At 39.8% G+C, this 12270-nt stretch overlaps 1 protein-coding gene across 1 annotated transcript in view; it reads left to right on the plus strand.

Annotated features, from left to right (window-relative positions):
• The first annotated feature begins 1747 nt into the window (after positions 1 to 1747).
• Positions 1748 to 12270, plus strand: part of PDE4B (phosphodiesterase 4B) — a 42938-nt gene continuing 32415 nt past the window's right edge. Inside the window, exon 1 of the mRNA XM_023549497.2 lies at positions 1748 to 2473. Within this exon, the coding sequence (XP_023405265.1) occupies positions 2243 to 2473 (231 nt within the window). The 5' untranslated portion in view covers positions 1748 to 2242. The remainder of the gene's footprint in view (positions 2474 to 12270) is intronic.

Genomic DNA, 12270 nt, shown 5'->3' on the forward strand with positions numbered 1-12270 from the left:
TCTTGACTGCTGATGAAGAATTTGGGAAGTGACAAATCCTCATGTCTTCAAAATGTAGTAGTTTTTGCTTAGAAAAATATTGTGGTTCACCAGAATAAGAAAGGGCAGTGGAGTGAGATTCTGTCACATCTATTGCCAGACAATGATATCTCACTCTTGTGCCAAGTCTAGAGGATAGGTGTGCTTGTTTTGTGTAATACAGACAATGAACAAGCTGTGGTGGAAACACTGAATTGGTCTGCCTTTGAATCGTCTCCCTTCTTTTTTAGCGCTTCTGCTGTTCCAATTATTGTATTTCCTTCGTCAAGCTTGAGTGGAAATCAGATCCCTTTTTTCCTTTTAAAGAAGGAGAAATGTGACATATCATCTTACAGTCATTTTGCATATCAGCCAATTCAAAAGGCTCTGAATGACTTGCTTACTCCCCACTGCCTGATCTTAGTTACAGAGAACCACAGGTGGTGATGTGGAAGACACCAAGGTAGTAAAACCTGAGTAGTTGGGAAGTGGTTGGGTGTTTTTTCTTTTATTAGAGACAGGGAATGAGGATGGGAGGACTCTGTCCTTTCAGAAAAGACTTCCTGGGAAGAAGTGTTCTTTCAGAAGGAAACAGGAGGCAGGGGGTGTCTCTGAAGCACTAAAGAGTAAGTGAGGAGCTTCTTCTTGTTGGGGCAGCATCGCAAAATTGAGAAGGAATAAAGGAAGGAAGGTATGTGCAACTCTGGCTTGAAATGAGTTTTGCTAATAACACTTCAATTCTTGTCTGCACATTTTCTGAGGGGTGAAAAAAAATGGAGGAAGTCACTTCCAGTGGTTTTGTGGCTTTTTAAGTATGACGTACAGGATATTGAATTTTAACCCCTGTTTATCTTGAAGCATTGACACATTTGGGGGCAAACAAAACACCTATTCTTTGAAGTGTGCTTTCGTGGCCAAGTGATTCCAGTCTCTTGAAATCACTCTTCTGTTTATTCCCTTTTCTGCTTCAAGAATCTGCCACATACATAAAATTATTCATATAATCGTGAAAAGCTATGTGGTCTGTATAAACGTATAAAAAATGCATTCTAAATCTGACAGGAATGCGTGTACCCTTTTGTTTACACTAGAACTCCAAATGAGATTTTTAACTGTATTAGTGCCTATATGTACTTGTTTTCCAGAAAGCCTAGTAGAGTTAATGGATGTTGTTCCCTTGAAAACAGGCATTTAGGAGGGACAGACTGATTGCTTTTTACTGGCTGTCTGTAGCATCATTAATTCATGGAACATTTATAAAAATTAACTCAATGTTTATTAACATTGGGTTCTTAAATCAATAACCTGAAGTATTGTTTAGACTCACAAACCTTGGGGTATGGAACGACATGTTGTGGCCATTTAAAAAGAGTATCAGTTATCCAACAAAAATATGATCTGAAAAACAATATATATATTTGGTATGGACCACTGAGAATCTTTCCAGAAAGTCTAGATTCCTAAAGTGACAAATCAGAGCCCCCGGCTTAAATCAAACTGGAATCTACCGCATTCACATCTGGCTCCACCTGAAAGTCCGGTTCAGAATTTCCCTCTGATCCTGGCACTCGCAGAAGGGAAGTTTTAGCTTTGTTCAGTGTAACAAGAGCTCAAGACTCCCAGGCCAATAACTGTGTTCACGTAAAACCCCAGACAGTTTCTGTTCAAGTGTTGTTGGAGAGACCTCGTTTTGAGCCTAATTAAAGGAAAGCTTCAGGGGAGGGGAGGAATAGAGAAGTTTCTTACTTGCGCCGGTCAGTGTTTGCCGAATTAAAAGTTATTCCAACATTAACACATTCCGGGAATGAAAGACTGCCCAGCCTTCCACCGTTATTGCCAAATGCTCTTTCCTCCCCCCCGCCCCAAATTTTCTACTGTATGCTTCCTTCAGAAGAAAAACAAAATGAGAAAACGCTTTCTTCACTTCTGTAGACTGCACTCAGAAATGACATCACGAACCCCAAAGAGCCCCGGGATGACTAAGGCAGAGAGAGCCTGAGAAAACTCCTCACTGCTTCTTTTAGTTTTAGGGCACATTTATGCAGAAGAGCTTATAAGTGACGGTTCCCCCGCCCTCTTCCTCAGAGGAAGTTTCTTGGTAGATCACTGACACCTCATCCCGGCAGGAGGGGTGAAAACTTGACACCAGCCACCTCAGGCAGAGCACCACGGTGATTTGTTCTCCTGGCGGAGAGCTGGAAGGAAGGAGTCTGCGGCGCAAATAATGAAGGAGCACTGTGGCACCTTCAGTAACGCCGTGATCAGCGGAGTCAGCGGTGACTCGGCTATGGACAGTCTGCAGCCGCTCCAGCCTAACTACATGTCTGTGTGTTTGTTTGCAGAAGAATCTTATCAAAAATTAGCAATGGAAACGCTGGAGGAATTAGACTGGTGTCTAGATCAGCTAGAGACCATACAGACCTACCGCTCTGTCAGTGAGATGGCTTCTAACAAGGTAAGAGAGGACCGTTTTATTCATTAATGTGGGACCGCTGGGGAGCTCCCAGCTCCCCTCGCCTCCGCCTGTAGCAGAAGTGCACCAGGGACCGCGACCATAAGAATATGTTTGCCGATTTCTCTCAGAATATTATGTTCCAAAGAGCCATATTTTGCTTGTATTTTAATGCTACAGCAAAAGTTTAAGATCCACGGCAAGCTTTTCATTCACAGTAATCAAACTTCTTTTTAAATGATGTACTTGGAATATGTATAAGGTGAGAGCTTACAAGTCACTACACCAAAAAAATAATTGCCAGGAAGCTAAACTATGAATGAATCGATAGGGTAAAATTTATAACATGTTACATTGCAATTAGGTGTCACATAGATATTTTGACCAAAAAAATAATCTGACCTCCATCAGTCAATGGGAGAGAATGGCTCTGAAGATTGATAAATTCCTTCTGAGAAGAAGGACATTCTAGGATTTTCTATTACTTCTTTTGTGATGCTGGCATGACCTATGATAAAAAGTGACAATAATATCTTGTCCCGAAAAGAAAGTTATTTTTTAAAAGATTGCTGGTTTTCAAAGTGGAATAATTTGAAACTGAGTTTCAGCCATACTGCAAAGAAATGATTTTATTTACAATCCCCAGACAAAACTTACTGTTGAAGCGCTTTAATTACCCATCATTATATCATTTGTTTAATTAACACCTGGACTCGGAGTGCTAATTTATGTAGTGAGAGTCATTGTTTTTCGTTTGTATTTTTTCCTTGGAGAATTTAAAACTGTATGTGTATATATACACATATATATGTATATGGAGCCCTGGTGGCAAAGTGGTTAAGAGCTCAGGCTGCTAACCAAAAGGTTGGCAGTTGGAATCCACCAGCCACTCCTTGGAAACCCTATGAGGCAGTTCTATTCTGTTTTGTAGGGCCGCTGAGTCGGCACACAACAACAATACATATATGTATATGCATATGTATATGTATATATGTATGTGTACACATACATGTATGGAAAGCCTTAGTACTGTACCCGTGTAAGTGCATGTTTCAGAGTCCCCATCAGTCTAGCCTGAGGTGGTGTCTTATGTTTCCGGGGCTGGGAAGAGATTGTTGCACACCTGCCAACATGCCCTCTCCAGCCCTAGGTTTACTAGTGAATGTGCGGACCTCCTCCCTCTTTCCTGGGGTTAAAAGTATCACCTTCCATCAAGGCTTGCTGGCTCCTGCTCAAAGGATCTGAGCAGAGGAAGCAATGAGTCCTTAAAAAAAAAAAAAACTCAGTGCCGTCCTGAAAGAGGAGTGCTCTTCTCACTTGAGAATTCATTGCTTTTGGTTATTAATTAAAAGGGCAAAAATAAGTCACTTTCTGAAATTTTAGTTCAGAGTTCAATTTGAAAAAAGAGAAAACAAGGACACATTTGAGCTTAACTACTTACTGCCTTTTTTTCCTGAAGCTCTAAATTAAAAGCTAAATTCAGGGATTTTCCAGGCTGTTGTAAAACTCACCCAACTGCTTCCCCATCCTCTCAAGTTGAACTTCGTAACTTCTCCAAAACACATTGAACTCTATGTAGAAGGGGTTTTCACACATGCTTTAGCCTACTTGGAAATATTAACAACTGCTCTGTTCTCTGCATTTTGTGAACACTGACGCCCATGCCAAGATATAGATCCAATATTTGGAGGTAGTTTTTCATCAGGTGTCTCACAGAGGACATGGTGAACTCTTTTCTGGAGTCACTAAGGTAAAGTAGGCAATTCCCTCTAGGAGGAGAAAAAGAAAACTCACTGAGAAACTGCAAATGGCTATTATTTTTCGGTTTGAGTGTTGATGAGTTGTAGCAATCTAATCAGGTTTGCATCTGGAGTGCTGAAATTAGAGATTGTCCATCTGTCTGTCTTGCAGTTTTACTAAAAGTAATTTCATATTCAGCCTAGTAGTTAATAAGGTTCTGAGGCCAGGGACATTGTAGGTCCTGCTGAGAATTCCAATCACTTCAGGCTTCCGCTCTTCCTTTATGGTGTGGTATGCAGGAAGCAATGAAAGTTGAATAGTGCTGCTCCTAAAGAAAGGGCTAAACCTTAATGCTGACACACTTAGCTCAGGTAGAAGACATGTAGCATCACCTATTTTCTAGATCTACAGTGGAAAAGTAGCACGGCGAAGTGGTTATCCAGTGTATGCATAGTGTCCAGAGTGACGGATAAAGTCAACTTTAGTTTTTAAAAAGATCTCTTTTTAGTTAGCTACCTTTTTTTTTTTAAAGTCTTGATCATTCAGAAGATAATTATTTCAGGTAGAGCTTGTGTAATTTCAACCATGGTGTGTGGCACATATGATATGATATGACATATGATACGATATAATGCAATGAGAATTTTTTATGTCCGCCAAAATGAAATAGATCTAAACTAGTTTTTTGGAGGAACTGAGTTATCTGTGATAAAGATAAAATTCCACATTCGATTTTAAATATCGTTGAAATTATTTGAGCTTTCCAACCAAGTTGCTGTTTAAAAACATAATCATTACTGTCTTCATCATTACCACCGTCATCACCACTGTGTAGTCTTATTTGGTCATGTCTTGCTTATCAGCACCAAACAAAAAAGCCACAGCACATATCTGAGTTACAGACATGGAAGTGAGTGTGAAGATGTTTTATAGAAGGAGTATGTGCAGAACATGGTCTTTGGGATCAGAAAATTATGGTTCGAATCCTGACACTCCCATATATTAGCTATTTGGCCTTGGCCAGTTTACTTAATCTCTCTGGGACTCAACTTTCTTATCAGGAAAGCAAGGATAAGGTGAAACCTACCTCACAGGTTGTTGTGAGGTAATTAAAGCATTCAGTAAGGTATCTGATCTGTAGTAAAAGTTCAATAAATGATAACTTATTGGAACATGTCCACAACAGTTTTGCAAGAAATATGTGTCCCTAGCTCTTTCTCGGAAACCCTGGCGGCATAGTGGTTAAGTGCTATGGCTGCTACCCAAGAAGCTGGCAGTTCGAATCCACCAGGCACTCCTTGGAAACTGTATGGGGCAATTCTACTCTGTCCTGTAGGGTCATTATGAGTCAGAATCGACTCAACGGCAATGGTTTTTGTTTTGGGTAGCTCTTTTCTCAGCTAAGTGACTACTGAGTTTTGTTTACAACCCTTGAACTTACTTAAGAGTGGTGATAGGACGGTCTGTGTTATGTTTGGGGGTATTTGGGAGCTACAGGTGTGCCAGTCTACATGCAAATAGTAGAGAGCTGACTGCATCTAGGGGAGGAAAAAGAGCAAACAGTTTTTCATAGTTAGTTCATCTGGGTACAGCTGTATATATTTTTTCATTTTTGTTGTTCTTTTTGTTATTAACTCTTTCATGCTTTGAAGAGGACTGAGTGACTCAAATATTGTAACTAGCTTTCCCAAATGTACTTCAGAGCCCAGGGTGATAGATATGAAACTGTTCCTGTGACTTATAAAAAACATAGTCTTCTCCTTGGCCCAAGTTCCCCAAATCCCTTAACGCTGACCACAGGCCAAATGGAATTCCAGAGTATCAGAGAAAAATCCAGTCAGGTGGGTTAATATCATAGATTACTTCCCCCCAAGAATGATAGCAAGATGACATCAATCCGGCAGGAATTTTACAAGGTGACGGCATTGCCTTCCAAAATGAAAAGGATGTCCAGTGAACCTTCTGTTAGCAGCCCACGTTCTGTTAGAAGTGCTAGAGCTGTTTTGCTTAAAACTGTTTTCCTTAACGACAGATGGCACCCTTAGCCGTCTTCATTAATTTTTGCATTTCAACTTTTATCACCTCGTAAATCAGAAGAATTGTCTTACACTTCAGTGAAATGCATCAGAACATGAGCTTCTCAGTGGCAAAACAGTCAGATGTTTTGAAAACAGGATGCTTTGGCTCTGCATTATAAAAAGAGGAACGGAAAGAGAAACAGTATAGAAAGGAAGAAATCAAATAGCCTCAGCAGGATCCCCAGCCCAGCAACGGCATAAACAGTGACCTATCTTCCTGACCTTCACTGTGGCTCAGTTCCTGACCTCGTGTCACCAAAGCCAATCGACGTCATTGGAGAAGGATAGGAGGAATGGCACAGCTGCTGTGAGGGTGACTAGAATTTCCTGTCTCCTTCCTGACAGACGCAGTCAGAAAAGTACAGAGTTGCAACCACAGTGGTAAGGGAGGACCGACAGACACAGAACAATCCTAGTGAGGCATAGTTGTGACTGGCAGGTAGAGGGGTGTTTCTTCCCCCATTTTACTAAGAAACATAGTCTCTTGCCTAGAATTTTCAGGTGAATGTCAAAGGGGTCATTTGCACCCAGCATGTTAGATGTTTCTCAAAAGATGAACATGTTGTGGTGTTGTGGTATTCAATATGGAGCTTTGTTTGAACAACTAGTCACGGTACTAGTTATCACCCAAAGGCCTTCCAGTGTCCTTAATATAATCTAATGTACTGTCTTTGCCCTAGGGCCATTTTGTATGTAGTACAAAGGTTTGTGTCCTATCAGTAGAAACTGATACTCTGTTGTTAAAAAGAGTAATCCTGAAAAATAGCAACATTTTCCTTAAAATAAAGTATTAGGACCTGTGGTTGTTGTAGTTAGTGGCCATCCAGTGACATCTGACTCATGGTGACCCCATGTGATACAGGGTAGAACTACTCCATAGTGTTTGCTGAGAAACCTTCAAGGTAGGAATGAAAGATAGGTGGTTGTTTTTTTCACTTAAAGCGGCGTGAAGTCAGCTACAGATGGCATCACAGGGAAGTGAGTCTTCCTGGCCGTACAGGTTCACTTTTCCAGTTCTTCAAGTGCAGCCGTATTGGAGTAGTGAATGTAAAGCCAATTAACTGCTGTGCCTTTAGGGGGCAGGGGATAAAGAATCATCCAATTTTACCAACCTAGTTTTTTTTTTTTTAGAGCCACTTGGGACCCCGTGTGCATTACACTGGAATGTGAGATCATAACAGGCTGATCACAAATGTTTGAGTGAATCATTTTCTATGTAACTGAATGATCAATAACTATGGGAAAACTTGGATTTGAACAGAACTGGAAGGAATAGATCTTATTGGCCAACAGGTTCATCTTATAATTCTGCCAGGAAGGTGGTAGGCAAGTGACCAATTGTTAAAAAGGGTTAATGCCACTTTTGCATCAAATTAAATGATATAATTAGAGCAGTACCAACCTTAGAGCAAGAGGTATATTTTCCCCCAATCCTGTGCTTTAAGAGAAAGAGTCTTGGTGGTGTAGTGGTTAAGCACTCGGCTGCTAAGCAAACAGTTGGAGATTTGAGCCCACCAGCTGCTCCATGGGAGAAAGATATGGCAGTCTGCTTCTTTAAAGAGTACAGCCTTGAAAACCCTATGGGGCAGTTCCACTCTGTCCTATAAGGTTGCTGTGAATTGGAATTGACTCAACGGCAGTGGGTTTGGTTTTGGTTTGGTGCTTTAAGAGGATCTTTGTCTGGTCATCCTCCAGCTGCTTTTTACTCAGGAGGTGAGGAGTCTGTTGGACCAAGGCAGCAGCTTGTGCTCCCCCTTCTAGACCATACTTTGCATCTACAGGACCTCCCACATTCTCTGCCCAAATGGCATTGAATCTACTTCCGGGGCCTGTAAGAGCCTCTTCCCTGGGTGTGCTGCAGGAGACCACACACTTAGGCCCAAGGGGAAGCCAAGAAACAGTAATTTGGGGTGACAGGAGCGTTGTGTGGGAGGAGCTTGGACATGCAGGCTGTGCCTGAGGGTGTCCACAGGCCTGCACATGAGGTCCCTGACAGTGCTGTTGTTGTTGTTGGGTGCTATTAAGTCGATCCTGACTCACAAAGACCCCATGTGACAGAGTAGAACTGCTCCATAGGGTTTTCTTGGCTATGATCTTTACAAAATCCGATAGCTACGTCTTTCTACTGAAGAGCTGCTGGGAAGATTCAAGCTGCCAACCTTTCAGTCAACAGCTGAGTGCTTATCCATTGCAACACCAGGGCTCCTTCTAGCAGTGCTAGGGCATGGATAAAGAAGAGGGCAGAGCACGGTCCGTTGACCAGGTCCCCCTGCACCATCATATCCAAGGAGCTCAGGAATTCTAGATTCAGTCTGGCCTTCCTGGCTGTTAGGAAGGTACATTTGTCAAGGTACGGGGATAGAAGGTAGTGCACTTTATATCTTTATATATTTAGGTTGATTTGTTTCCTAAAATTCTCTAACATGACCTAAGATAAGATAGTAAAACATTTTTAAAGGACCTTAGTCTACCCCCAAAGTCCTTTTTTCCTTCACAATAAGAAAAATGAAGAGAAGCTATTTTTACTATCTTTTAACATTTATTTTCATTCAAATGATTGGAACAATTTTGTCATATACTTTGGCCTTTGCAGTGCACGCAACATGCATATAAAACTGAGAGCTAATGCTTCAGTGACGATACATACCCACTCCCGCTGCCGTCAAGTTGATTCCGACTCATAGCGACCCTATAGGATAGAGTAGCGTGACGATACATAGTATAGGAAAATTTCCTAGAAATACTGCATGGATTGTTTTCCATGGACTTTATCTTCAAACAAAGGTGAAAATGCAGATTAAGCTGTTTATTCTTTATTTGGCATTGCTTCAATTACTCGTTCTGTGAAAAAAAATAGAGTTTTTTTTGTCGTTGTTGAAAGGTAATTCCGTATTTTAGGTTCTAGTCTTACCAAAACTTAGCAAGCTGAAGAGTTTGAGAGTTATTTAGTGCTTCGTAATAAATTTGATTCGGAATCTACCTTGCTTAATTTAAATATATCTACACTGGTATTACAAATTTTTTTTTTTTTTACACTGGTATTGATGGAGCTGTTTCCTTTACTGAATTCTAATCCGTCTAATCCAACCTTTCTGCTAATTCACTTGAAAGTCCCCCAGTTAGCAAATCTCTAAAAAGCAAACAGGAACGAAGAGAGGGAAATCACCTTTGCTGCTCCTCTGGTAGGCTGATCGGGGAGCTTTGCATTCCCAACATCTGATACGTAAGTCACGGAAAGGGGAATCTCTCCACGTAAAAGGAAAATCAGATAAGAATGTTTAAAGTGTCAAATGGAAATCCAGAACACTCATTCTGAAAATCGAATTGCAACACATTAATAGGATAAATATTTGGTTTCCATTTTTTATTCTTTTTTTTTTTTTTAATATCTCGCAGTCTAAAAGTCTCGCAAGGGTTATACTAGTCTTACCTGTGAGAGAAAAGCCACTGGAAGATATTGCTCTTGTACTATTGTTCCAAAATGTTTTAATTTTAAATGAAAGTATGCCCAGCAAATGAAGGAAGGTAGCTCAGCTCCCAGGTCTTACTAACCACAGGATGATGCCACAGCAAAGTTGTGTCACATTCAATGGATTGCACACCCTTGAAGGCACTGAGCCAATTGTGTGTGTGCTTCCCTGCATATCCTTCCACTTTAACATTTTTCAGGGGCCTGCCAGCCCCAATCCGTCTTGCCCACTTGTATGTGATGTTTCCCTCAACTGGTGCCAAACTGTTTAGTCTCTTGGATATTTTACTGTAACTTCCTTTGTTTGATTTACTTTAAAGTAGCCAAGTGCTTCCACAAAGAAAGGACTGTTAAGCTATTTAGAAATGAAGAAGACAGTTAAACTCCTGTTTCGTTAGTTTCTGTTTTGGGAAGTGCCTGATGGTCTTATTCTCTTTGAGAAGGGCCCGATGATCTGTTTCTCTTTATGGAGTACAGTTTAAAAGCTATAAATCATGCAATTCTGCTCATCAGTCACCATGTGTTTCCTTCTGCTGAGTACTTGCAAGTTTAAAATGTACCACTTTGGAAACCTAAAGTCCTCAGAGATTGCAACTGAGAGAACTTGTTGAGAATAAAATTCATCTTCATGGCTGTCAATTTCATCCCTGCATTTTTCTTTTTAGTTTTTCAAAATATGATAACTTTTTAAATGATTATTAAAACTTTAAATCGCCAAGTTACCTTTGCTAGCACCATACTGGCGTAATGTTATAACCTTCAGCAAGAGCTAGAAATGAAAATTTAGTACAGAGTCGGGAAGTGATAATGATTAAGCTGTTAAAAAAATTAGATTTAGGACAAGAGGTGCAGCATTTGATATCTGAAAAAGATAATTTGTAACAGTTATTTTGGAATGAAAACAGTAAGAAGATAAATTGTCATTAAATGGAAATGTTTTTCCAGCACACCCGTATAGGCTATGCTAAAACTGATCAGACAGAGAACAGTGATGTCTTAATTCGGCAGTACCTAATGTCAGCATGGATGATAAAATTTGATAAACCAAGCAAACAAAAATGATCTAAATATTTTCTTTTTAGTTGTAAGTTCACATGATTGCATTAGACAAAATCCTAGAATTTTGAACCTGGAAGGGATCCTTAAAGATTATCTATCTCGAAGACTTCATTTTATAGACGAGAAAATAGAGGTATCAGTTTTCTCATCAATAAAAAGTGAGGGTTAAATATCTAATGTTACACAAACAACTATATAAAATGTAAAGGACAATCTAAGTGAAAGGTAATTTTATTATGACATGACGTCTCCAGAATCATATGCCTAGTGAATGAGTAGACAACTAGATATTAAAATATATGTCTGATTATAAATCCAGCTTATTATTCATCTTCAGCAAGAGGCTGATTAAGCTTACAACATGGGACATTCCTACTTTAGTTTGGTTGGTTTTTAACTTTCTCATAGTGTATTTATCCCTCTTGAGTAAAAGCTATAAGTAGTTGTCTTAATCATTTCAAGTCAAGAGAACTAATTTATTATTCCTGAAAATTTGACGATCAAAATCTAGTAGGAAATAGTTGAAGTGAGTTACTTTAAGTGCCCCTGGCATTGGTTGTTTTTCTTCACCTTTTGCTGTTTTAATTTCTAAATTAAAAAAAAAAAAACCCTCAAAGTTTGGAAAGTACAGGAAAATATAAAATATTAAATACAAAGCAATAGAAAAAATATTTTCTTACAAAGTCAACCAGGGTTAACATTTCCACCCTGTCATAATTCAAATGACTATAGATAATTTATCTCCAACTTTTTTAGTCAACATTTCTGCGTGTGATTAATTCCCATTATAAATATTATTTAATGACTATATGATATTCCCTCGTGTAAATATGATATTAATAACAACCAATTTACAATTAATGCTTTTAGTTTTTCATCATGATAACTTTGTCCAAGGAGCAGCGGATGGATTCGAACTGCCGACCTTTTTGTTAGCAGCCGAGTGTTGAACCACTGCACCACCAGTGCTTCTTTCTTAGGTTAGAGTCCCACAAATCAAATTAATGGGTTAGAGAGTAAGAGCATTTTTAAGGCTTTTGATATGTGTTTGCCTTTCCACTAGTCCTAGCCAAAGTTTAAGTAGTCCAAGCCCTGTCATTAGCAACTTCTTTCTGTTTCTTCCTTTCCTCACTTCAGAATGGAAGATACTAATTTGAAGCATTTTATCAATTGGTGAAAACAAAGCCAGCCCTTGGATTCTCTCTGCTACTTAGCAGAGTTGGTAGTTTGTTGTTGTTTGTTGCCATCGAGTGGATTCCAATTCATGGCAACCCCATGAGAGCAGAGTAGAACTGCTCCGTAGGGTTTTCAAGGCTGTGGCCTTTTGGAAGCAGATCACCAGGCCTGTCTTCCAAGGTGCTTCTGGATGGGTTGGAACCACCAACATTTCAGTTAGTAGTCTGGTGCTTAACCATTTGCACCACACAGGCACTCCATGCTGCTAGTTTGGGAAG

This window comes from Loxodonta africana, chromosome 3 (genome assembly GCF_030014295.1).
Source record: "Loxodonta africana isolate mLoxAfr1 chromosome 3, mLoxAfr1.hap2, whole genome shotgun sequence".
Taxonomy (NCBI): Eukaryota; Metazoa; Chordata; class Mammalia; order Proboscidea; family Elephantidae; genus Loxodonta; species Loxodonta africana.